At 35.7% G+C, this 27,968-nt stretch overlaps 1 protein-coding gene across 6 annotated transcripts in view; it reads left to right on the top strand.

The window, feature by feature from the left end:
* The window catches only part of CNTLN (centlein), a 199,421-nt gene that overhangs the window by 158,207 nt on the left and 13,246 nt on the right, over nucleotides 1–27,968 (top strand). For 3 of the 6 annotated variants that reach the window (XM_042804806.1, XM_042804808.1, XM_042804811.1), the window contains 5 exons: nucleotides 5,081–5,245; nucleotides 8,528–8,625; nucleotides 10,312–10,438; nucleotides 12,031–12,168; nucleotides 12,533–12,718. In XM_042804806.1, the coding sequence (XP_042660740.1) occupies nucleotides 5,081–5,245; nucleotides 8,528–8,625; nucleotides 10,312–10,438; nucleotides 12,031–12,168; nucleotides 12,533–12,718 (714 nt within the window). Of the gene's footprint in view, nucleotides 1–5,080; nucleotides 5,246–8,527; nucleotides 8,626–10,311; nucleotides 10,439–12,030; nucleotides 12,169–12,532; nucleotides 12,719–23,563; nucleotides 23,628–27,541; nucleotides 27,929–27,968 lie in introns of those variants that run through there. The other 3 variants (XM_042804809.1, XM_042804810.1, XM_042804807.1) reach the window with 3 other exon arrangements.

A 27,968-nucleotide genomic window follows, 5' to 3' on the forward strand; every position in this document is an offset into this window, starting at 1 on the left:
GAAGAAAAATTACTTTTTATGGGGCCCTGAGCAAAAGCAAGCTCTTGAACAAATTAAACAAGAAATAGTTCATGCTGCAGCCGTTGGGCCAGTTCGGGCAGGACATGATGTTAAAAATGTGCTCCACACTGCAGCCGGGGAGAATGACCCTACCTGGAGTCTTTGGCAGAGGGCACCAGGGGAGACCCGGGGTCAACCCCTGGGATTCTGGAGTTGAGGATATAGAGGATCCGAAGCCCGTTATACTCCAACTGAAAAAGAGATACTGGCAACATACGAAGGGGTTTGAGCTGCTTCAGAAGCAATTGACAGAGAAGCACAGCTCCTCTTGGCACCCCAACTGCCAGTACTGGGCTGGATGTTCAAAGGGAAGGTCCCCTCAACACATCATGCAACTGATGCTACGTGGAGTAAGTGGGTCGTGCTCATCACACAGCGGGCTCGAATAGGAAACGCCAACTGCCCAGGAATACTAGAAGTAATTACAAGTTGTCCAGAAAACGAAGACTTTGGAATGTGACCAGAGGAAGAGGTGACCCGAGCTGAAGAGGCACTGCCATATAATGAACTACCAGATAATGAGAAGTGATATGCCTTATTTACCGATGGGTCCTGTCACATTTTAGGGAAACATCGGAAGTGGAAGGCTGCTGTGTGGAGCCCCACATGTCAGGTCGCAGAAGCTGCTGAAGGAGAGGGTGAATCCAGTCAATTTGCAGAGGTGAAAGCCATCCAGCTGGCCTTAAGTATTGCCGAGTGAGAAAAATAGCCAGTCCTTTATCTCTACACTGATTCATGGATGGTGGCGAATGCCCTGTGGGCGTGGATGCAGCAGTGGAAACAGAGTGGCTGGCAGCGTAGAGGCAAACCCATCTGGGCTGCTGATTTGTGGCAAGATATTGCTGCTCGAATAGAGAACTTGGTTGTGAAAGTACGCCACGGAGATGCTCATATACCCAAAAATTGAGCAATGGAAGAACATCAAAACAACCACCAGGTGGACCAGGCTGCAAAGATTAAGGAGGCCCAAGTAGATCTGGACTGGCAGCATAAGGGTGAAAAATTTATGGCTCACTGGGCCCATGACTCCTCGGGCCATCAAGGAAGAGATGCAACATATAGATGGGCTCGTGACCGAGGGGTGGACTTAACTATGGACATTATATCACAGGTTATCCGTGAATGTGAGACATGTGCTGCAATCAGCCAGGCCAAGTGGTTAAAACATCTTTGGTATGGAGGGAGAAGGTTAAAGTATAGATATGGGGAGGCCTGGCAGATTGATTACATTATGCTCCCACAAACTCAGCATGGTAAAAGTTATGTGTTCACAATGGTAGAAGCAACTACTGGACGGCTGGAAACATATGCTGTGCCCCATGCCACTGCTCGGAACACTATTATGGGCCTTGAAAAACAAGTCCTGTGGCAGCATGGCACCCCAGATAGAATTGAATCAGATAATGGTACTCATTTTTGAAATAATCTTACAAACACCTGGGCAAAAGACTATGGCATTGAGTGGATATATCATATCCCCTATCATGCCCTGGCCTCCAGGAAAATTGAGCGGTATAATGGGCTACTAAAGACCGTGCTGAGAGAAATGGGAGGTGGAACTTTTAAGCATTGGGACACACATTTAGCAAAGGCCACCTGGTTAGTCAATACTAGAGGATCTGCCAACCAGGCTGGCCCTGCGCAGTCAGACATTCTACATACTGTAGATGGAGGTAGAGTCCCAGCAGTGCACCCTAAAAAAAAAAACGTGCTGGGGAAGACCATCTGGGTTATTCCTACTTTGGGTAAAGGTAAGCCCATACGTGGAATTACCTTTGCCCAAGGACCCGGGTGCACTTTGTTATGCAGAAGGACGGGGACATCCAATGTGTGCCTCAAGGGCACTTAATGTTAGGTGAAAATAGCCAATAAGCTGTATTAGATTAATCACCACACCACCCTATCAATGCTTTGTTATGGAAAACATGAACTTGGATGAAGTTAGGACTGGTTTCAGCAACTGATGCCCAGCGACTGCTGCAGACTATGAATACAAACAGCATCAGATGCATCAGCCACCAGCTCCGACTGCAACAGAGACTGCATACCATCCTCCTGTCAGGTCCAAGGACACCTCTGCCCTACTGACTGAGCATTGCTCCTCCTGCCTGAAGGGACTGTTATGACAGATGGAACCTGAAGCTATGGACCAAATGAACCCATGATACATCCTGCAATGATGGACCATGGACTGAGGGAATGACATCTGTATGCGTATGTCTTTGACCAAGGAAGAGGATAGTAAATAACAATAATGTATTAGAAATATGGAACGTGAGCATAATGTAAATGATATGGAATAAGGGGTGGATACTGTCCTGGTTGGGGCTGGACTAGAGTTCCTGTTCATTTTAGTATCTGGAGGAGTGCTGCAGCACCCTGAGACCCCAGGGGCTCCCCAGGTCCCAGTGCCCTCACCTGTGTGCGGGGGCGGGGGGAGCACAGCTGGAGGGCTGGGCCGGGATTGGCCGATAGTCCATGTCACATGACATTGTGCTCACTATATAAAGGCAGGAGTGGGCCGGGAGGGGCTGCCACTTCCTTTGTGTTGGGGATCACCGGCCGGGAGCAGGCGGGTGTTGGTCGGTGGGTGGTGAGCAGCTGTATGGTACATTACCCGCTGATACTGCTGTCAGTGTATTGTTCTGTTACTGTTATTAAACTGTTTTTATCTCAACCCGCGAGTCTCCCTTTGCCCCTCCGATTCCCTCCCCATTCCCAAGTGGGGGGAGGGTGGGTGAGTGACTGTGTGGCGTTTAGCTGCTGAGTAGGCTCAAACGACGACATCTCCTCACTTAAGTAAATTCTATAATCAACATGGCACTGTCCTCTTTGGCACCTGCCTCATGAAAGCCCTTTCTTTTTCAGTGTATTTGTTGTCATTTGGGGACATCTGGCCACTGCAATCATGGCATTTTTTACCTAATCCATTTTGGTGGCAGCAGTAGCCTTAGAAACTTCTGAGAGTCATGAGCTGTCTTGGGCAGATATGGGGGCATTTCTAATTTTAATCAGAGATATTGATCTAGCTATGATTTTTTTTTTCTTTTTATGAATAATTTATTATAGAGACACTGCATCATGAAATTCTGCATGTGGAAATATTTGCTATACTGGACAAATTAACTTAATCCTTATATCTTTCTGTGCTACTACTGTTTTTGCTTATTAAAGTAGCCTTCGTTTTGTATTTTACTCAGACTGTATTAATTGTAAGAATAATGTATCAGAATAAGGAATAAGCAATTAGAAAATACATTAACAGTGTTTATCTCTTGTTCAGTAATGACAGCTGATGCAGAAGAGGATAGAATGGTTAACCTCTTTACTAAGAACAGCTCTTATCCCAGATACATACATAAACTGCCCATTGGCTTTAATAAATGCACTAAAGTATGAAATACTGTTAGAGTTTTAATTTTAAATACAGAATGCATTTTCTTGTATCCATGATACATTTTTAAGCTAATGTAAAATCTGCAAACATTCTTATATCATTCATAATGGGAATAAACATGACCACAAGTACTTTTATTTGGATATATATGTGATCTTCATATAATCAGTATGGAAGTATATATGTATATGAACACGTCTGTAAAAAGTTTTTTGTAATAATATCAAAGAGTATAAAATATATTTTTGAGTTAAATAATAAAATAAAATACTTGGAAATAAAATACTTGGAAATAAAATACTACCTTTAACTTCTCTCACCCATGTTTTTTTTGTGTACCAGCATATAATTGGGTACACATTTAGTCATTTCAAGCTTGTAGTATCTTCTCCAGTTTCTCATCATATTCTTCAGAAAAGAAGGGGGTTTTGCCCTTTGGGAGAATTCAGTACCATTGCATAGTTGTTCCTTATGTTAAACTACTGTATTGCAGTCATCTTTGGAATAATAAGATAGTACTGTAGTTACATTCGTAAGGAGCAGAGAGTTGTTAGGCCATTGGTGGCTTTTGGCTGACTACAGATTCATGAAAGTTAAACCACTAGCATGAAGATTATTTCAGTTCCCCTTTTCACTGAACAACATTCAATATGACTTAAATATTTTATTTAAAAGACTACCTTTATAAGGAGTACTGTGAAATATATTGTTACAAAGATTGAATAAGTCTTGTTGGTTGTCAGTCAAGTGCAACAAGACAGAGAGTTTGCATGTTATTTATTTGAACTAAATCCCTAACAACCCTTGTGTGCTAATTGGACTTAGCATTTAAGTTGCTAAATGAGAAGCGTTTTGGCTGCAGTATAGGGTGGTAAGACCTACCCAGTGGAATAAACAACTAACATCTGTTATCCTGTCCTGCTCCAGCTTGGCTTTTACCATTTAAGTACCTCAGCCCTAGAGTCAAGGCTATGGAATACGTGGTTCTCTGGCTATGGTGCATATATGTGAAAGGGAAGAAATAACATGAGTAAAGACCAGCCAACCAGAAGATATTTAGTGCAGCTGGTCCACTTTGCTTTAACCTCTACAAGCCCTACAAATATCAAAACAAAAGCCAAGAGAGGGGTGTATGTTTTATAGCAGTTGTCAACACAGCAATTCAAGTGAGCTTACAGTGGTCACCATTAAAACAGATTTGATATTTAACCACCTTTAATACACATTGGTGTCTGAGAAACCTTGGTATTTCTTCATGCTCTGTGTGGAAATAATTGAATCCCAGAGAGGCTCTAGGTAAACAGTTTTCAGCACTAACTACTGTTACAGTTTTGTATGATAATTTTTGCCTGTTATGGTAAAAATAACAGTGTGTACAGTCAAAATTTAATTAGCTTACCTTTTGAAAAAATTGCTTGTTTTATATGTTAGTTGACTTCTCTTTCCTACTGGATTTGGTCTTTGCATGAACTAGAGGATTCATCCAACAGCTATGCAGTATAAGTACAGATAATATATACTGTTTAATTTCTCTTGAATTCTGAACCAGAGGTGCATCTCATATGATCAACAAGGAATATTTTTAGGAAGCGATTGTGATTGTTTCTTCTGTTTGTAAAACAGGTGTTGACCTCCAACCTGGCCAAGTGGCAACAGGAGAAGGAAGATTTACAAGGAAAATTGAAGTTGAGAGAACATCTGTCTCAAACTGCTGGCAAGAGTGAAGCCACACCAGCTCCTTCAAAGAACATTGATTTAGAGATGAAACAGCTGCAGTGCAAACTAAAGGTGACAGAACAGATTATCTAGTGCTGAGGATAATTCGTATGAACAGTATTTCATAACTGGGTCAAGCAGATATACTCACATATGCATATCATTTATATATCTTAGCCAACGATTAGCAACTTAGGTGTTGGATAACCTTTGATGTTAAGTAGAAATGTATTCATAAGCAGGAGAATTAAAAATTACAATTAAAACAATTTGTGCAAATTAAATAGGCCAGACAGGGAGGCTTGCTGGGTTTTCACACAATGATTAAATGCATCTTGTTGGAAAGTGCTGTGGAATTATTTCAGTGAGAACTGTGTTGATTCCTTGCTTCCTTTAAGAATGAAGTAAGTGATAGCTCTCTGTGAAAGGGGAACAAAGAATTTGAGCTTATGGGGAAGCTCAGATAATGTAACAGTTTTATGTTGCCTCTATGTAACTACTATTCTTGTCTTCAAGGAGACATCATTACTTTTTCATTTGTATTTTTGTAGATTAGGTGGTAGAAAAATACTAACTTGTTGATTATTTCATTTTTCAGTCTCCAGTGATTCTCTTACATGTGGATGATGTAGATGCTGGACTGTATTGATCTGAGAGCTTTCTCTGCAGGTGGCCTGGCTCGAACATATTAATTCTTCCTCTCTTCTCACTGGAGAAAATATATGTGCAACAGAATGTCTTAAAGTTGTTTTTTTCCATCATTTCATGTTTAATATTTGAGGAAAGAGAATAGTTCAAAATGGTATAGCTTCTTGCTGCTAGAAGAAATGGCATACTAGCAAGCCAGCTGCCAAAGGGTCAACTAGAAGAAAAGGCCGTATTACACGAACAGTATAGCTGGTTATGTCTCTGAGTACTGGATTCGCTGTGTTAGCACACAAGATATGGGTAGTGCTCAGACCTCTTAGCTGCTGATAGTATCATTGTATTACAGATGTCTATAGCACACTGGCGTGTAACATCTAAATTCAGGGATTGGTAAAGGTATGCCATGTAGTTAAAGAGGGCAGCAGGGAGTAGCCATGAAAAGGCACATAATTTGATCTACTTTAATTATGAGAAAGAGATCTTGAAACCATACCCACTGACTTCTTGACTGTTGATTTTAGATTTGGGTTTGGCTAATCTGATTCTGATTCTGATGAGTGGTAATTTATGTTATTTAGGATTGTTCCTTTTAGATCAGTGTCCTCATTATCCAGAAATCTAATAGTCAATTGCTCATTGAAAGTAAGAAAAATTAAAAATGGGGAATTTTTTTTGTAAAATACTATTAAGAATAACACATGATAGAAGCCTGTATATCTCCTACGTGTGAACTGCAAAATACATCGCTGAAAAATCAAAGGTTTTTGTGTGTTCCTGCAGCAAACATTTAGCAAGCATATATAAAACAGATGTCAGAAATATTAACATGACTTCTAATTCCTTCTTAAAGAAGTTTTACATTTTCAATGTAAAACATAAACCATGTATGCAAAACTACCTTTAGAATACACATAGTCTGTGACCCCAAGTCCAGATTAGTAGAGTAAATTCACTGGTTGCTGAATTGGAATGAGAATTTTTGACTACAAGGGCCTTAAAAGCTACTTAAATCAAGTTACTGAAATTCTTAGCCTTCTTTTGACCTAAATTTTTGAAAAATTTAGTCCTGCAAGTCATTTTTAGCAGAAGTAATTTGCAAAAGTTTTCAAGTATTATTCCAGGATAATTAACGTACTTAAAAAGGAGATACAGAGTTATTCTCCTACATGCCTGAATGTGGAAGAACCAAAATCTTTCCTTATAGCTCAAAATCTCAGAGTACCTGATTTTGTTAATTTTTTTTTTCTCAGAGCTATCTTTGCAGTGTTTGTTTATGTTGTATGCAATGACTTATTGCATCTTCACCAGTAGGAAGAAAGGTGTTAAGTGTGGGTGGTGAGTTTGGAAGCAAAAAAACGTAAGTCTTTGCCTCTGAGCATGTGCAGAGGCCCACCTAAGTATTCAAGTTCATATCTGGTGTGTTAACCATGTAACTGGGTGCTGTGCTTCATGCTAATGAAGCTTAAGCTCAACAAACAAGTTTCAGCAATATTCTGCTAGCATACATCATTTTAACAATCTTCTGGTTACACCTCACATTATAATAATAGTAAATAGACTAGACAAGTTATTAAGAACAATATTTTACATCTAACTATGCACACAAGAATATACTCCCCTTGAGGAGCACAGATTTATGTACAATACTCCCATTAATGTTAATAGGTGTTACAAGTCTGCATTGAGCAGAGAAATTCTCCTGAAGTATCTTTGTTTACAGCTTGCCTGATTTGTTTGCTTATTGTTTATACACAATGAGTAAAAAGCTTTAGTACAGCAGCTGAGCCTGCGTGCATATATGCACACATATATGTTGTGTGTATGCTTAATATATATGTATCTTTTGGCAATACGTTTTGGAGTTCTTAAGTCTCCATATGCAGTATGTTTGAACTTCTGTTTTTAGCACTGATATTCAATGCATATGCTCAGATTGGTAAAATGGCTACTTAGTTGAATTTCATATCTTCATTTCTGTAGAGTGATTCAGTTGTTCTGTATTTAATTTGTGGGTAGATTATCTGTGTGTTTGAATGGAGGAATTGGGGCTCTGTTTTTTTTACTTCCTGCTCATACAATGAGAAAAGGCCAACAACTGTATAATTCTTCACTGGAATTCCACATGCCTGAAAGTTAGGATCATACCTTTTTGCTTCCGAAATGTAGGATTTTTGTTAGTATGGCCAAATGGAAATGTTTTTTTCTTGTGCTTTGAGTTTCAAGGGACACAAACCAACTGCTCTTATAGATTGTCTTGTATTTTTGAATGCACAAGATGAAAGGGATTATTGGAAATTGTTACACTGTAGATGTAGGCCTCTTGTGCAATAGAACTATACTGTTCAAAGATGTAATTCAAATGAAGGTCCAATATATTTCTTTTCTGTTACCTTTTCAGCTGACCATGCCATGCAAGAGAAAATGTAGTCTTGATAGGTACACTGGGCTTGCAGGTGTGCTGGGGAACATCTATTACTCATACATTATTAGAGCAATAGAAGAGAACTGATTTTGATCATATTTTCCAAGGAATATACTTTTGCTTAAGTGTAAGAAAATAAAAATGCTCCTTCTGTACCAATTAATTTCTAAGAATGTTCATAAAATATGTGGAAGTTTACACAGCCCGTTGTTTCAAACAAATTTACTGATGACTGTGATAATATTCAGTCTGATTTATTTATATTTTAATATTTCCCAATATAGAATTCAAATAATGAAATCACTAAGCAATTGACTACTATCAAGTCACTAAAAAATGAAGTCCAGGAAAAAGACCAACAGATTCAGGAACTACAAGCAAAGTATGTTCACTCTTCTATCCATTGTGTTTGGTGCCACCCTGTGGCAGCTGTATAATTGTTACAACATTAACCACTCTTAAATAGATTTTTAAGAGAATGCTTTATTACTCTTTTTATTGCAGTCTTGCAGACTATTACAGGAGTTTTTTTACAAACTGGAGCAGTACATGCTAAAATTGCATTTTGTTTAAAATCACGTGTGATTAGCTAGCTACAGTATCTGTATTGCAATAAGAATACCTTAAATCAAAACTCAGACTCTCGAGTAGACTATTTTATCTGTGATGTAAGTCTAAATGAATTCCTCAGCACTGTTAAACATAGTCTTTCAAATACGGTAATTCTTTGCCTACGGGCTCAGAGACATGTCAAGGTTCAGATGTTTAAACAAGATTAAATATCCAGTCTTATATTCATAAAAAGTTCAAAAGGACAGTTGTATTTGTTTCTGTTTGAATTGATTAAGGTTAACTGCTCATTTTGAAATTCACGTGTATTGTTGTGAAGTATGCAACTAAGATTTTTATTCTCCTTGCTTTCACTGATACAATAATGTTCTTCAACTTTATTGCTATCTAAACATAAGCTATTTGTGTATCTGTTAATTTCTTGCCTTCCCAGAGTTTAACTCCTCTAACCATTCTAATTTTTTATTTGTAGAAAGAATGCAGTTTACTTATCTGATATTAATTTCAAAAATAGAGAACTTAAATTTTTTAAATTTTGTATAATGTATATTTTTTGTTTCAAAGTGAAACTGAAATTTTCCACCATAAGACTTCAATCACTGGTTATCATGCTTCCTTTATAAAATAAATACTGCTTTTTAATAAACTGTAATATATAATCACTGAAATAGCATTAATAGTATAAATGTGAAATATATGGAAGAAATTTTAAGATGCACTGTTTTCCGGTGTTTTTTAATATAGTATTGACATTGTATTAACAGTATTTTATTCCTGAACATATTATCATGATTCATTTTGCTTTCATTAAAAAAATAATCCAGCAGTCTGAACATATTCAAGTATTGCTTATGTTTATATTTAAAATATTAATTTGTATCATAATGGTGGAGATATTGTATAAGATGTAATTTTCTCATTGAACAGAGACTGCATTTTTGAGATGTTTCTGAAAAATGCTGTTGTTCTAGGCTTTACAGTTTTTAAGAATTATTATCTTATCTGACATAGGGATAGAGACTTTTCATGTATTTCTGTATATTACTCAGTTGGATGAAAGACTTCCCCCTTTCACTTTATTTTGAAAATATTTTTGTACAAAATATTTTTGGAATGATACCTTCTTGAGACATAAAAGAAGTTTAAGTAATTAAATTTTGTGTGTTCAACAGGTTTTTTGCCTTCTTTTCATAATAGCTTATGAAGAATTCTGATTTTAAATCAGACAAGTTAGAGCATAAGTAACAGCAAAAAGCAAATCACAAGTAAATTGCATCTTTAGAGATAGGTCTGTTTAATTAAGAGACTTGAAACTAGTTTTAATGGTTGGGAATAGGGTATTTTGCAATAATTGCATCAGATTTTATTTTTAAAGGTATTGTAAATCTACAGGAATTGTAGTTTGTCTACTATATTTATACTTTTAAGTTGTTTAAGATAGTTGCGTATTAATAATGTTTTCTAACAGTAATGTGCAGTATGATTTCTTCCCTTCTAGGATTTCTCGATTGGAGAGGGACCTTAATATGAAAAGACATTTGATAGAAGACTTAAGGTCTCGCCTAAAAACAAATCAAGAAAATGAGAAAACCTCCAATGAAACAGTAGAAAGTCTTAAAAGAAAGGTACTTCTTTCTTGCTATTGATAGTTTCAGGAAAAGCAAAAGCTGGTGGATTTTACAGAAGTTATTTCAACACACTATACATACTGAATCAATTTATTGCTTTAAGAAAACAACATACAGTTAATTTAAGGGAGTAATTTCCTCCACTGTAATTTGTATGAAATCAGTATATGGTGATAGCTGGGATGGTTTCAGCATAATTTAATGTATGTTCATAGGAGGTGTAGTATTCAGAACACTGAGCTGCAAGGATATGCTGTAAATAGTGAGATTTAGTTTTATGCACTGTAAGTTCATAAGATACAGTAGACCTGAAACAAGAGTGATTTTACATGACATGCTAATGAAGTCCATGCACCTCCCCTGGCTATAATAGTTAAAAGCTTTAATATGTTAATCTGTTTTCTACTGCAATGTTATGAATGATTCACAATTCTGTAATTCTGTTTGTGTAGGTACAGCTTAATTTCTATAGCAAATTATTTTCTCTTGCAAAATTCAAGGATGATTTCATTGAAGGTAGAGGAACCTGTATATGTTTTGGCATCTTTCTGTATTATTCAACCAATGTATTCCACTTTGGCCTTTAATACCAGAAAAAGATTATGACATCTGGTTGTCTGTGATATTATGCAGCATATGACCTCAAAATAGAAATAAACAATTTATCAATTTGCTTTTGTTTTTCTATAATTCGGGTGCTTGCTGAATATCACAAGCACTATCTCTGCTTGCCATCATACAGCACTTTCAGCTCTATAGCAAGCTAGTGTCTTACCCTTCATGTCAAAGATAAGATGTTATTATGAAACCCGCAGCCACAGAGTGAGACCATAAGTAAACAGGGCAGCTGAAGTACGAAATGAGAGGAATACCTAGTTTTGGTTTTAGATGGAAGATTTAGAATGGAACAATATACTTTAATGCTGTTCTTTGAGTATTTTAAGCACTGCATTTTTCAGATTCCAGAGTATCAAATTCCATACATTGATTATTCCACATGGAAAATCAACTTGATAAATTTTACATTATCTTCAGCAGAAGATCAAAGAAATTCCCTGTTATTCAATATTGTCAGGGAAGCTTTGTGATTAATACTGTCAAGAGAGCTGAATTATTTACTAGGAGCATTGGTCTATTTTATTTTACCCAAAATCAGTGTTTGCATTGTATGGCAAAATGATAATAATTATCTAAGAGGCTTTACAGACTATTAACTTGTAGGCAGTTATCATTTTCACAGCTGAGTTTTAATTAATGTTTTTACCTCAGAAGGAGTAAGTAGAAATTGTGGTTTTCTCCATTTTGCATGCACTAGAACAGTAAATAATATATAAGCGAGCAGGTTCGCAAATGAAGAGCTTTTCTTTACGCTTAATACAAGTCAAAACTTTTAGTAACATGATTCTGTGCAAACTGATCTTTACTGGATCAGCAGAGATTTATTAAAGAATGTAATTTCAGAAAAAGGTACTATAATCAAATTGTTTATATAATAGAGGTATTTGTAGGTAAGCTTAGTTTTGATTTGATTTTCATTCTTAAGTTTTATATTTTAATAGTCGGTTCCTCTTGGCCTTTCATTATTTCAGGTAAAAGCACTGGCTGAAGACAGTTCAAACAAAAAAACTTCCATTGACTCACTGAAACAAAGACTTAATGTAGCTACAAAAGAGAAGTCTCAGTATGAGCAGATGTATCACAAAGCTAAAGATGAGTTGGAGAAAAAGGTATATTAGAGTTGTGATGGCTCTACCGTGGAACTTCTTCATACCTCACTTTCAAATTAATAGTTGCAAGATCATAGCTTAGACTTTGTAAATACAGCAGGGGATAAAAGAGAAGAATAAGAGTAGCGTGCTTCATTTAATTTAGTCACATCAGTGAAATTTAGATGCTGAAACATGGATGTAATGACTGAAAATAAAATTACTTTTTCCCATAAAATTACATTTTATATGTTGTAAGTAGAATGCTCTGTGATGTTAACCATTGTGTGGGAGGTTGGTTTGTTCATTCGTTTGTTTGTGGTCTACCATACCTGCCTATCAGCTTTTATCATACCACTTCGGTTTCTGTGTGGATCTGTTTCAGGATCTCAAGCTTACCAATCTAGAGAGCAAAATGATTGAGACTGAATGTGCTATGACTGAACTTGAGACTACTGCATCCCAACAACTACATGGCTTGGCTAAACAGAGTGGACAGGCTTTGGAAACTGTACAGAGGAGGCTGCTGCTCACCAGTGACAAAGTAGAAGAGTTCATGACATTTGTGAAGGTTTGAGTTTTGATTTTCTTCTCAATGTTTAGCTAAATAGAGGCATTCTTGAGTGAAAGCAAAATGTAAAAGATTAAATGGGGTTAATCTTCGGTGCATTCCCTGTTGCAGAACAATCTTTGAAGATCCCTCACTGGCCTAGTGTTAGCTCTGAGCTGGTCTAAACAGGGAGAAACAATCAATGGCTCTAGGTCTCTCTCCTAGACTTCTGAAGACTTCCACAATTTTTATTGGTCATCCTTTTGTATATGGTTGCCAGTGTAGTTGCTCCCAAGAAAGTGTGCTTAGTTGTATAGCAAATTGCTCTGCAGAAAAAAATTTCCCCACACATTTAAGAAATTACCTGTTGATTAGTGTGCTTTACCTCATTTTCCATATATATGTGCTTTTGTTGCAGAAATATTAAATAAAGAAGCCTCTATATTGCAAAAATGGAAGCTTTAAAAGCAATAGTAGAATTTTATTTTCTTATTTTGGTTAAATACTTAATCTGCTACAATGCATCATACAATAATACTGTGTCTGTGCTTCATACATAAAACATACCACTTCAGTATGAAGTTTTACAGAATGGACTAATGTGTACTTTTTAACTTAATGTTTGAAATATAAATATTATTTGTTTTTCTGAAATACCCACTACCTAACTAAGAATTATAAAGCTTATTCAGTGTATATATGTCTTGAATTTAGCATATATCTATTATATACCTGCTTTCAGACATGGTTATATTTTACTAACCCATGACACAGATCCACTTCTCTACTGTTCTTGTATTTCTGTAGAGATGAGCTGCTTTCAGATATGTTTGAGCAAGTCTGATAGCATCTGAAGTAAAGAGCAGTGGTATTTTGATGCACTATAAAAAGAAAGCATATATAGTTATATGTTCATAAATATCTTTCCACTGTGGATTGAAATTTAATAACTTAAATACTTGTGCATTTTACCTTATTTCTGTCATCATCAGGTAACAAGTCACTCTACATGGCAGTTTTCAGACCTCTGGTGTTGGCCTGAATCCATCCCATATTCATTCAGTTCAGTTGCAAAATTCACATCAGCTTCATTATGAAAAAAGACTGAACGATGTTGAATGCACTTTAAAATCCTAAATTCAAAGAATTTCTAAGCTAAAATATCTATGGTGAAAATTATGATGGACCTCCATGAAAAAATAGTGCCTGTTATTTAAAAAATGAGTTATTGTATTTTTTAAGTTTGTGATTAAAATGAAGGCTATCCTCTGTTTGCCTTGTTTCGTAACCCTTGGGAAAGTGGTATAAAACTGATCACTGTGTCACATGATTCAGAAGTTTCTTGCCTATTGTTGAACAAACTTATTTTTCATGGGGGAAAAATGTGCTTTCTTTTAATACAGAATGCTTGCCCTAAGAGGAAGAAATAAGTGTTCTTTCCATAGCTGCATGCTTATGTTTGCATGCCTAAGTATAGGAAAGTCTGAATTAATCTAATGTATTTGGTTTTTTTAAATGAAATAGTCCTATGTCATTGATGACAGAATTATGCAATTCAGTCTCCGTTCAGGCTGCTATGAATTTTTACATAACTTCATTGAATAAACTGCAGCAGCAGTCATAGACAAAGGAGATAAACAAGTGTTTGTACTATCAATACTTTACATACTTCCATAATGAAAAATTTGATAAAAATTAGAAAATTAGAAAGTAAAAGATCTTCTGTTCTCAAAAGTAGCTGTAATGAGGAAAATCACCTATTAGCAACTATTATGATACTTCATTCATTTTTGAATGACTGTTTTCACTGTTATTTACCATGAATATTTATTTATGACCATGAATTATGACCATGAATACCATTATTTACATGGTCATACTGTATGTGAAAATAATGTTAATATATTTTCTATAAATAATTATAATTATTAATGTTAATATATTTTTGTTAATATATTATATTATGTTATTATATTAACATTACTATATAAATGTTAATATATTTTTCTATAAACAATTATAAGAATTAACTAATAAAGCTAAATATGTAGTTTCTCCCCTGGATAAAAGAATATGCATGCACATTTCAAGTAACATTTTTGCTGACTACTGTTTCTCTGCAGAAAGGTTTTTTTGAATATAAAGATGCTGCCTATAAGTCAAATATTGATGTACAGGGAGTTCCTCAGTAGACTGCTTTGTTTAGTTAGGTACTAAATATTTACGGAAAAAAAGTTCTCTGAAATCAAATTTTATTCACAGTATACCCTTGTTAAAAATATAGTTGAAGAGTCCTTGGTATTTCAGTGGAATTTTGTAGTATATCAGGTAAATCCTGTTAAAATACCTTTTATGTATCTGATGCTATAACCTGCATCGGAAGATCGAGGTGGCACAGTAAGTGGCAGTACTCCTTCCTGCACCAGCTCTTCCTTTGAAGTCTGGTCTATCTCGTTTCTACTCTCTCCTTCCATGTAGCTGTCAGATTTGCCCTGACTTTCATTCTCACTCAAGTTTCCGTAACTCAAAGAAGCTTTTCTGTATAGAGATCAAGTTTAAACTGTCTCATGCTCAACCTGTTTAACATATTTGTAGGACCCTCTTATTTTTGTCTGCTACTCTGATCACTACACAAGCCTTACTTACTTTTCTGAGTACAAGTGTAATCTCCTCATTAATCAAATGCAGTTACTTTTTCTAGCCATTCCCTGTATCTCATGACATTATATAGGGGTTTTTTAACATAACAATTCAATAATTTCAGCATTGCTAATTAATAGCTACAGCTAATAATTGGACAACAGAGGAGCTTCAGAGAAGAGAGTGTGGCTCTTTCTGTTTAAAGCAGACACTGTTGCTTGCCTTTAGAGTTATTGATAACTCAGAACCATGGGATCTTTAATCCATTTAGATTAATATACTAAGTGATGAAACCTGGGAGAGAAGTTTCTGGTACATCTGATATACATCACTGGATCAAATCTGAGGATATGATGAGTTACTAGTTAAGCACATACATGTACAATAAACCATTGCATTGCTATGTGGAGCCCAGTTTGGGACACTGATGCAACTAATGAAAATTGATAGATTGTTAAATCCAGTAATAGTTTCTAAAAATGATGGAAGAAATAATCACAAACATAAGTTGCACTTATCCAATATGTTGTGAGTCATTATTGGACTTGCTTTTGTTGAAGTGTGGTAGACGGATTGGGTGATATGTCCTAAATTACATTCAGTGGGAACCAACAGGGTGCCTAAAAAAGGTTGATTCAGAGCAACTCATTTCTCCAAAGCTGTTATGAGGAAGATATAGACTAATAGAAAATATGAATAGAAATTGTGCACTGTAACCAAAAAACCACAGTTCCATAATTAGAGGTTAGCTCCTTGTAAATACCAATTTCCATTTGATAGGAAAGAGAGCACAATATTTAGAAATAAAAAGGCAATATAAAGCAAGTAGGAAGTGGATTATAGATAATAACCTGAAAATATGAGCAGTGATAGAGTATAAAGGATGGAGAAAAGGCTAAAGAAGTCAAGAGGAAATCTGTGAGTAGCAAGGCCAAGAACAGTACTAATGGGGCAGGATTTAAAAATGTACAAGTAATGAGATAACTATTCCAGGGTGAATATGACCCATTATTAGATAAAACAACTCTGTAGATGTGTAGAGATAGAAGTCTTGTATGAGTATTTCTGGTTTATATCTGAAAGGAAGTAGGCTGATGTTGTATGAAGGTGATGAAACATCCCCAGTCTATTAGTAGCCAGTGGAGAATTTTAAATAATTCCTAGAAGGTTGTAATATTTTTAAATTGAGCACTTTTATAGCTTACAACTTTATAGGACTGGTTAAGGAATTTTTCTCGTGCCGATCCTCATTTTGAGTAAGTATTCAGAGTAAGTGTATATATACTGTAACACTGCCATGAGTCTAAAAGAATGAGAATATTGAGTCTATTCAGAAAAGGCAGTCAGGATAGGTATTTTTTGGTCAGTTAGTCTGACCTAATTTCTGGCTAAAATAATGAAAAACTTATATGAAATTCAATTATTAAAGTATTAAAGCATAGGAATATAGTTATATTTCTTATATGGCTTTATGGAAAATAAGTTGAATAAATCTGATTTCTTTTCTGGAAGGCGGTACAAGTCAGTTGGTAAAGGTTACTATTCATTTTCATATACTGTATTTTAAGATGTCCGACCTATCACTGAGACATCTACTAAAAAAATGTAGACTGTGCAATATCAATAATATGTTAAATGGATTAAAAGTGGCCTGTGTGGTTGATCTGAAAAGTAATTCATGAGATTTAGGTGTGTCTAGAGTTCTGTAAAGATCACAGCTAAACTTGATTATTAAACATTTTCACAGAATTAGATATGAAATCCTGTTACAATTTGTCAATAGTATTTATGAAGACTGATAAATAATAAAAGCAAGGGTGTAAGCATAATGTATGTTAGACCAAATAAAACATTTTTATTACAGAACACCACAAACTACCTGTAAGAGGGACCAGGTGGCTCTAAGAGTATTTTAGATTCCTTTTATACATCTACAGGTTTTCATCCCATCCAGCTTCCATCAGAACCGTGAATTCTCTTTGCAACATGCATCCAATTTCTACAGTGTACCATTGTTCAGTATTTTCTGTAATGTATTGCACTGTCAGATCCTCGGGTGGATCTAGCCAGTTACATGCCACAGAGCAACTAGAGCAAAATGTTCTTTGTTGTGTTTTTAGTACCTGTGACAACACATGCAGAAAATGGCTATTGGATAATGTTAAAAATCTGCTATTAGATTACTTGCCTGGATGTCTATCAAAAATAGGGTACAGCATACTAGTTGGCTATGAAATTGTCAAATATCCTGCCTAATTCTGCAGAAATTCTGTTTTCCTGCATTACTGTACTTTTTACTTTTTTTTTTTCTCACCTAGACTTTGACCACATATTGCTATTATGGACCCTTGTAATCTCAAGACTCAGTAGTGTACTCTGTCCCATTCAGCTTGTACATCATCAAAACTCATTTTTGTAAATTAATCTGCAGTGATTACATCTGCCTGAGCATGAAAATATCAAAACTTTTCTGACCTTGAGAAAGATGTTTTGTAGTTTTGATAAGACACCTATATTCAGCTATGGCTGTAGTAGATAGGTGATGGTGGCTGAATGCTTCCAAGTCAGCTGAACACATTTCTCACTCCATAATGCCTCTGTGATCTGGGATTTGTGTGCCCTCCACAGGGAACACCCACTGAATCACAGTTCACATCTGGTCTGTTCTGGCATTGTTCTTGATAGGCCCCCAGCATAACCATCTGATAGAATTGACTGCCAAAATCAAGACCCATGGCAGTTTACTTGGCAAGCTTAGTGGATCTACCAGGGGATCTAACACTCACTCTCTTAAGACATCTGCCCTCATTTCTGCTACTCAGAGCAGGTCTTAGCCTGGGTGCATTTCCTGCTTACTCTGTTGTTTGATATACAGCTATGTGCAGCCACAAATGTCAGAGGCCTTATTCCACCTCTGCTTGGCCAAGTGATGTTCTGCCAGTTATTTGTCATTCAGTCAGATTACCTTCTATCCCAATATATGTCAGTCTCTCTTACCTTTCTGTGGTTTACCTTGAATCCTGGCAGCAATTTTGCCATGGCATATTTTCTCACCACTATCTTGGGCTGTAGTTTAATATGCAGTTTAAGATAACACTTCTGTTAAAACGTTCCACTTCCGCGTGACCCTCACTGCTCAGGTCTGCCCATAAGGAACTTTGTGCCTCCTCCGTTAATAAACGTCATTAATAAACCCATTATATGGGTCAGTTGTGAGCTACCTCATGAAAATGCAGTTAACCTTTTGAAAACCCAGAGCACCAGCCTTTGTGTACCATAGAGGGTCCGAGCAGGGACAGGTTTACATGGAGGCAGGCTAGAGATGCTGAGACTGCCCTTTAGTGGCAGTGCTGATTGAAAATGTCACGTGAAACTTCTTCCTGTTACAAAGAATAAGTCTAATTAACAACTCACCACTTTCATGTTAAAAATTCTGGTAATTTGGAAAATTCTGGTTAGTTACCATCATTGTCTTTTTCTCTTGAACTGTTCTGTGTTGGGGAAGGTAGAGCATTGCTAGAAAATGTGTTCTTCGCAGAATGGTCATATGCAGATGACGTATTATTTGCTCTTTATAATTAGTAGTTGGGTTGTGAGGCTCAAATATTTGGGAAATATTCTGTTGGTTTTTATCAGCTCCTTTCCAACAAGAGAGCAATACAAATATATTGCTATTGCTTGTACCTCCAGCTACAAGGTCAGTTCTTTGGATAGAAGTAAATCCTTGCAGGGGACTGTCAGAATTCTCCAGTTATGGTGAGACAGTAAGAAATATTCTTCACAGGATGTTTCTACTGGTGAATTCGCAAACCCTGTGGGTTCAGTTTTCTTGACACTACTACTGCTCCAAGTTCTTCCAGGCTCAGGCTGTGCAGAACATGCTTTTTATATGAGTACCCAAATCAGATGTGGGATGCCATTTGAATGATCCTTTGTTTCTTCATCTAAAAATGCTAAACGTAATAGGTAATTGCAAAATTTTATAATTGGCACAAATGGAGTAATTTTTAATTGAAATAGAACTATAGTTTGCTGTGCAGATGAAAATTGATTTATTTTGAAAAGTTGTATATGAACAGTGCCAATTTGGAGGTGTTGTTTGACCAAACTAAGGTTTCTTCAGTGGGTCACTGGGACATTTTGGTAAGGACAGCAGATAGTATCACTTAAATAAATCAGCACAGTTTTGATTTGAAAATGGACATCTTTAATATGGCTTCAAGTTGCTAGAAAATGTTCCCCACTGGGAAGCCAAAAGATAAGTATATTTCATTTATTACACTCCAAACTCTCAACACTTTACCTGAAAAGTATACCCAGAGTGATTATTTTGTATTGTATGGAGTTGATGATAAATCTGCCAATCTGTGTTCAGTCAGAATCGGCATAATATTTGGCTACAGGGATGTGTTCCAGTCTGTTGAGAATCAGTATTCTTATCTGCAGAATACACACCTTTAAGAGAAGGTGTCCTGTAGTCAAGGCAAAATTTGTGTAACTGAAAAAATCTCACCATTAAAAAAAACCAGGCATTTATTGCTTCTTTTTCTCTGTGCATGCTGCTTTAGGAAAACAGGAGAAACACAGCTTTTATTATGATATACCAACCTTTCTCGGTTCTGAGAAGAAATCGGTGATAAATTAAGATAATCTCCGTCAGGATTACTCTGCATCTGGGATTTAGGCAAATTGAATCAAATGCCTGAATAGTGACAGTGAATATCTATTAGACTGTAAACAGAATAACAGACCATGTGAATTTTAATGAATTAAGTGAATGGCTGAGCTCTTGTAGTTTACAGAAGGCATATGGTTGTTGATGCATATAGTGTGCTAGGAGTAGCATATAAGGTAGATGTCTTAATGGATAAAATCTTGATTACTATAAATGAAGAATAAATAGATTTTTGAAAGCTTTTTCCTTACTTGTCTTTTTCTTTGCTTTTTAGGCCTAGAAGGATAGCAATTCACTTTGGTTTTTGACTATGATATGTAGAGATTATAACAGATATAGCTTAAAATACTTACAAAATTTTTTTATGTACCTCTCTTTATTAAGAGTTTAGAGGAATTGATTTAAATGATTCAACTTACATAACCAAATTGCAAGGTATGCCAGGTTTCTGTAGCTGCGCATATATGTCTCATGCAAAGTTTAAATGCATGTCTGACTTGCACATGTGATTTTGTTGATATTAGCACTACTTTCATTTTTCTTACAGTGCCTGGGAACCATTCACATAGACTGTGACTCTAATAATAGATACTGTGTGAACAGATCCAAAAAACTTGAACTGAACAGGAAACTATTTTCGCCAACTTGCAAAGAACTTCCTTTTCTACCTCAGGAAAAAAATAATTCTTCTTAAGTTTTTCAGAGAGTAAGGCTGCAACAGGCTTTCCTGGGAACTACTTGGAAACTGCAGTTCTCTCCCTGGAAGGGTATAAATCCACTTGTGATTCCTTTAAATGCCTTGGAGAGATTGCTTTTTAAAGATGATACTCAGCTCTATGCATAAGCTGGAGATAGCTTAAAAGATGCCTAGTTTAAAGATAATGGCCAGTTTGGGGTCTAAAAAACATAAATTATGAATTATGTTGGCTGGAAACAGGGATAACTGGAAGACTTGGGGGATGGATGCATGAGTACAAAGTATATAGTAAAAGCTTTGAGCATGAAGTGATAGAACTTTTTGGCAAGATGACAGGAATAGTAGCAAAACTTGGAAAGAAGGAAAAAGGTCTCCAGTAATGACTTACTTAAGAGTTCATATAGAAATAATTGTTCAATGTATGTTGATCAGATTACTAAGAAGGCAAGCTGAAGCAGAGAGAACAGAAAGCACCCATACTTGGTGAAGTCTCAACAGTCATTTAGAAAGGTGGGACTTGAGGAGGTTCCCCAATGGACATGCCAAAGAGCTACAGAGAGGTGGGAAGAGCTCTAGGAGCGTGGAATCATAAAAAACAACAAGTGATGGTATTTTAAGAAAACATGGTTGATAAGATTCATGGAAATTTTTAATTTCTTAAATGAAGTTTCAAACATGTTTGTTTCAGTAGTGCAGTGGTCTTACACAGGGCATCTTGGTTTTAGTTTTCATGCTTTGCATGTCTTTCTACAGAAATGTAGCATAGGCTCAGAGACTGAACTGAGTGGCAGGAAATGTTGGTGCTCTTCACTTCTTGGTCACTGATCTGCAGTGTGACCTTTGGAGTGTTGCTTCACCTCAGTATTTCTTGGTCTGCCCTGAATATTCTTTGTTTGCCATGTCCAGTATAACTGTGCTGACTTTGTCTGACATAACTGTTCAGATAATAAACACTCTGAGATCCCAGGCATCTCTTACTATATGTGTATGAAGCTCTAATCCCTGTCAGTGCCTTTTTTTTTTTTTTCTCTGTGTATATGACTGTAATATATGAAATTTGAAAGGAATGATGCTAGTTTTACTAGCACCTGTGTAAATCAGAGGTAATTCTGTTGAAACCAAGGAATTTACAGCAGTGAAAAAAAATAATGTAAATGAAGTAGGACTTAATTTAAAGTCCTATTTACTTTAGCATTTATTATTATTGCCCATTTCACATAAATATAATTTTAGAAACCAATATATTTTGACAGAAATATTCTTCCTGTCATCCCATGCTGATTATACATATCTCAACTCATTCTCTGCTATAAAGAAAATTATTGGTTTTCCCTGTTATTGGTCACAAAACATGGTAATTGTGTTGAAAATTTAGCAACAGTACAATGAAAACTATGGAGTGTTTGCTGATACCTTAAAAAAAAAATGCATCAGTCTGAAAACATTTGCATCTACAATTTAAATTTTTGACAGTCTTAGAGAGATTAGATAACTGTAAAGCTGTAATACTGTATATGACCAAATGTCCCTTATATCAGTACATATCTGCTGTATGTTCTATAAATGAGGTGCCCAGCTGATGCAATAAGAGAGGCTTCATTCTACCTAAAGTCATGTTACAAAGAATATTATGAGAAGAAACACATTTTTAACACAAGATTTCAGGCATAAATGAAAGTGTGATAGCTAAACAGTTATCGAGAGAGGATTAGAAAATAAAAAGATAAAAAGCTGACCAGTGTTACAAAAAAAACCTGATTTGAATCACAAAGTTAATTTTAAAACACTTTAGTATACCCTTAGGTATATATTGTATACTTCTCTACAGAAATACAAACTACATTGTAATTGGCCAGAATAAGTCCATTGCTGCATCTTTGTTTAAATAGGGTTTGCTTTGAAACCAATAAAAAATGAAAAACTGACCATTAATTAAATTGCTTTTATATTAATTTGTAAATAATTTGAACTATCATTTAGGACATACCACAATGTATTCAATTTCCTTTTCTTATAAATATCAAATATAGGTTGAAACATCTTTAATATTCTTCCCTGTGGTTTTCCGCACCTGGAGCTGGTTAAGAAAATGTAGTCAAAAGAACATTCTCAATTCTGTACTTGAAAAAAAATTGTTATAAAGAAAAAAATTGTTTTCAATGATTTTGAATCAAGATGGAATAATATTTTGGTGGAGCTTGTAGAACAAGATTGGTAGCAAAAGTATTTTGGAGAAATGTAGAGAAATACAGTATTTAAGTATTTGCCAGGCAAGTGAGACTTTCTCCCCTCTGTTCTCCTAATGGCAAGCAGGAATATCAAACTTAAGCTACCATAGTTGTACAAATTCAAATCTTACCTGTGATAGGAATCAGACTGTCAAATTTTATGCAATACAGTTTCTCATTTCTGTCACTGTACCTTAATATTCTTTCTCCTTATTGCATTTTAACTGTTTTTTAGGTCTGCAGTTCTGAATGCCAGAAAGCTGAGTTTTCTGTTCAAATACTGAAATCCTGATGCCCCTTTTATACTGTGTGACTTAAGGGCTTTGTGAAGAAAGCTGTGGTGGGTTTAGCTTTAGCGGTTGAAAAACAATACTGTGCAAATCTATCTGCAGTTTTGCAAATATTCCTACTGTAGTTGGGTTTGAGGTATTACTGAATTCACCTTCCTAGTTCACAGTCTGTCATCCATAACTCATAGCAGTGAAGAAGGTAGTGTTGGGCTAGGATGTTGAATTGCAAACTGGAGATGGCTTTTGCCACAAGGGTAGAGGAGGTTGGTAATATTTCAAATTACCTCAATTAATTTTTCAGATCTTGTCTGTTAAATCCTTTTCATGTGTTTTCAGATTTGCTTGTGTTAATGGATGTGGAAAATCAGATTGTAGAGGCAACTGCAGTATCACATTATTTTATATGTACATACCATACTGCAATTTCTCAATCTTCATGTAAAATGGAATTCTAGAGCTCATCAGGTGAGGCATTTCTTCCAGACAGTGTGTGATTTCATCTTCCACAGATCTCTGTGAAGTTGTGAGCACTATTCTCAGTGCCAATCAACATAAGATTGTTTATTTTAAATCATAGATTTCGATCCAATACCAAGCTTTACTGGATGTATTTCTCCCTTTCAGCTCTTTATTGAATTAACCTTTGAAACTTTGCAGCTCTGCTAGCTTTTAGATAATATTGTCACTCTTATACTCGAGTGTATCGTTTTGTTTTCTTTGGGTTTTAACATGTTCTACAGCTTATTTGTTTACTTTATTCTTAATGGAAAAGATAATAAAAGCCTATCTTAATTCCTCCAAGTATGTAAAAATAAAGATCTGTGCCACATAGCTTGAACATACATGTTTATAAATTTTAGAACTAAAGCAGAAACTGCGACTGAAGACAAATAAATAAAAATAACACACCACATTATAAATGTGACCTATTGTGACACTAGTAGAATAACGTTACTACCACTTTAATATTTGGCAATAGCATTCCCAATTGGTATTGAGTACTGAAGTTGGCAGAGGAAGAAAAGGTTAGTCTATATCTCCTCTACACCTTTACAATCTACTTTCAGGGCATCTGCTAGAGTCTCTGAAATCACATGATCTCTGGGGGTCATAAAAATTAAGTTAACCTCCTGAGTCTGACTGATTCCCATGGGTCAGAATGCTACATGTTATAGCTCTTGGCCAGACAAATCTTTTGCAGTGGTCTGTCTTGTCTATTTCTTGTCTACACTCGTGTCCCTTTTCTGATCGAAAAAAAAGTTATGCCTAGAAGCTGTATTTGTTCAAGTTAAGGAGCTAGATAAGGTAATTTAAATTGTGTATATATATATACACATATATATATACTTATATATATACATATATATATAAAAAATGAAATTACTGTAGAAGAGTTTTTCTTTTATCTGACATACAGCAATCATGCTGTGAAATGTGCATGAGTTGAAACATTACTGAAAGTATTTTATAAGTCATTTTTATGGAGGCAGTAAGGACCAAATAACTGTACTTTCATTGAAAAAACTTGATTACTTGTTTCAGATGCTGAAACAATGCATGACATCATCTCTCTGTGTCACTTTGTCCATTCATTCTGTTTTGTCTTGTTGACTGTGAGCTATTTGGGATGGTAATGCTTTCTCAGCCTTTTACAATCCTAGGATCTGCCCTAACCTTAGCCCAGCAGTAATTCTGCCACAAAGGTAGAGAAGTTCTTTAAACTCAGTATTCAGCTGGTGAAATTCAGATCTTGTTTTCCACAGATAGCTGCAACATCTTCACAGTACTTTTGTTTCTTTAGGAAACTAACCTTGTTTCTGAAAATATTTTCCATTTAATTCTTGGTATAATGCTCTGGGTCACATCCTTACACCATCCCAATCTACAAAACAAGGGAGTTTCAGTGAATACATTACTTGTATCTAAAGACACTTTCATGTTGAACTAAACACAAAACATCATGTAGAGAATTGTTCTGTGTATTATACCGGTCTATGCATTTGTGGTTGGTTGACCCTGGCCAGTAGCTAAACAACACATAGTTGCTTACTCACTCCCTGCCCCCAGTGAGACTGGGGAGAGAGTAGGAATAGCAAAAGCATGAAAAATCTTGCATTCAGGTAAGGACAGTTTAATAAGCGAAGGAAAGGGGGAAAAAAACCCCAAGGGATGTAGCTCAGCCAGTATCTGAGCAGTGATTACCTGCCCAATCAGTCCCCCATCCCCTCAGTTTATATTGTTGAGCAAGACGTTACAGGGTATGAAACGTCCCTTTGATCAGTTCAGGTCATCTGTCCCAGATGTGTCACATCCCTACTTGTGCACCCCAGCCTTCTTGCTTTGGGGGCAGGGTGGGAAACAGAGACGGCCATGATGCTATGCAAGCACTGCTTGTTAATAGCTGGTGTGTTATCAACACTGGTTTAGTCACAGATCGAAAACACTGCACCATAGGAGCTGCTAGAAGATGATTAACTCCATCCCAGCCTTACCCAGAACAACATTATGACTACTGTATGAAGCACAGAAAAGCTTAAAATTTTCCATAACTATTATGAGCCATGGCTTCTGCCAAGTGTGCTGCAGCAGTGCAAGACTGAAATCCAGCCATACATAGCTACAGTACTAGCATCACACTTAGGTTTGTCTTCAGGCCATTAAGTTTTATTTTACTAAAAACAGTAACAATAGAGTGTGTAAATTAGCATGGTAGTTACAAGAATAATTTTAGGCATTGACTTGGTCATATGTCATTACTTGGAGCCATTGATAAATTTGTTTCAATTCCAGGATCAGCTAGTGTCAGAGCTTTTTCGGATGTGAAGACCTCATTAATAGTGTGTTGTCAGGGTCTGTGTATCACCACAGCTTCTTTGAGTGTTTAATTAAATGTGACCTTTTAAATGGAAGAAATCCTTCGTCTTTATATATCTCAAAACTGGCAAAACATATAGTTCTAAAAAGTGATTGCATTCTGAGACCAAAATTGAAAACTATTATCTTAAGAATTAATATTTTTGGTTGTGAAAATAAAGTAAAATGGCTTATAAAGAAGATATTTTAGAACCGTATGCAACCCAGTAGATGTAATATATACTATATAGCCATATGGAGTTGATAGGTAATGAAACATTTGTTAATGATTACAAAGAGCTGGGTACTTTAAGCTCATGTTATTAGAATTTAAAGCTTTTATTTTTTTTTAGTCAGACCAGTAACAATTGCACTGGTCCAACAAGTTGCGAAGTAGATTTGTTTTCTTTAATTAATCAGGGCTTCCTATTCTAGTTGACTGGTAGCAGCTAAGTGCGTCCCACAGGAGTAACTCTGATGGTAACATCTCAGTTGGGAAAATGGTTTTACTAACAAAATATCCCCTAGATTTAACACCAAAGAAAAAGAAACAGAAGATATGAAATCCTAGCATTACTGGTACTAATAGAGGCATTGTTATCATACATCAGTATAGTACTGAAGTCATATTCTGCATTGATTTCATTGCAGGCAGTTTGTATCACCTATGTATGCTTATAAGTTTAAAAACAAGCAATTCTGAAATACACAGTGGGGTATGTATTAGTTTAAAATCCTACACTTAGCTCCAGAATACATTGAATTGATTTCTTAATCAAAGAATGATATTATACTTGCTTCAGTACACTCACCAACAAAACTGTGTTGGTGAACTAAGGTTTTTGTAATCTTTGGTTTGGAAATGGTTCTTCCTAACTGAGTTAAAGACCTGTGTGGCTTTGACACTGAACATTTCTGTAGTAAAGCATGAACTCACTTATAAATTAAGTCACTAATAAGTAAACAGTTTAGCACGTGAATACATTACCACATGATGGGTGAGTATATATGAACAGAAAAAGCAACTTAAAGTCATAGGGAGGCTATAATTTTTCAAGGCATTTATCCAGTGAAAAATGGATATTAGAACGTTATTGTTACAACTTAATAATGAGAAGAAGGCAGGTTCAAAAATAGATGGTCTCTGAGAGTCTGATTTGAGAGTCCATGTAGTAGCCTTATTTTTCACATATGGTATATATTTCACATTTTTTAGTGTATTAGAACTGCTTAGGGAAAAAGGAATTGAAGTGCAAGTCCTCTGTATATATGATCTACTTTGATTATATATAGTATGTATGCTTGATTATCAAAATATATTAGTTGCAATTTTCTCTTTCCTTGATTTTTGTTTAAACTTACTTTTTCTGTTTTTGTTTTTTTCTTTTTTTTTTTTTTTTTTTTCCTGTTTGTTTGTTGTTTGTTTTTTTCTTTTCTTTACTTTCATAATTGCTGCTCTAGATTCTTCAGGGACTTTCTGGTACCTTCCATACTGGAACTCTGAACTAAAAGCGAAGCACAGTAGAGTTGCAGCCTCTGGGTTCCACTGTTGCTATTGCTGTCAGTTTGTTCATTCATCATGAACCTCTTCTGGAGTTCAGATACACCAATAAAATTTATCTAATAACATCCTAAGACTATTGTCTGGCAATGTTTGTGTCTTGTCTGAGATGTTCAAGTGAATGTTTAACTTTGTTTATTAACATGCTTTTTGTTTGCTGTGCTCAGCTAGTTATCATTATTTGTACTCTTTCCATGTGGCTATGCAGTTAATTGCCTTGATATTTTACTCCTTAAATTTACATTTCCTCTTTGCACCAGTAAACAAATTTGCATCTTCTGGCCTGATCACCTATGTCTGAGTGACATCTCCTCACTTTCAAAATTT

The sequence above is a fragment of the Tyto alba genome, unplaced genomic scaffold, assembly GCF_018691265.1.
Source record: "Tyto alba isolate M040663 unplaced genomic scaffold, T.alba_DEE_v4.0 Super-Scaffold_42, whole genome shotgun sequence".
Classification (NCBI taxonomy): Eukaryota; Metazoa; Chordata; class Aves; order Strigiformes; family Tytonidae; genus Tyto; species Tyto alba.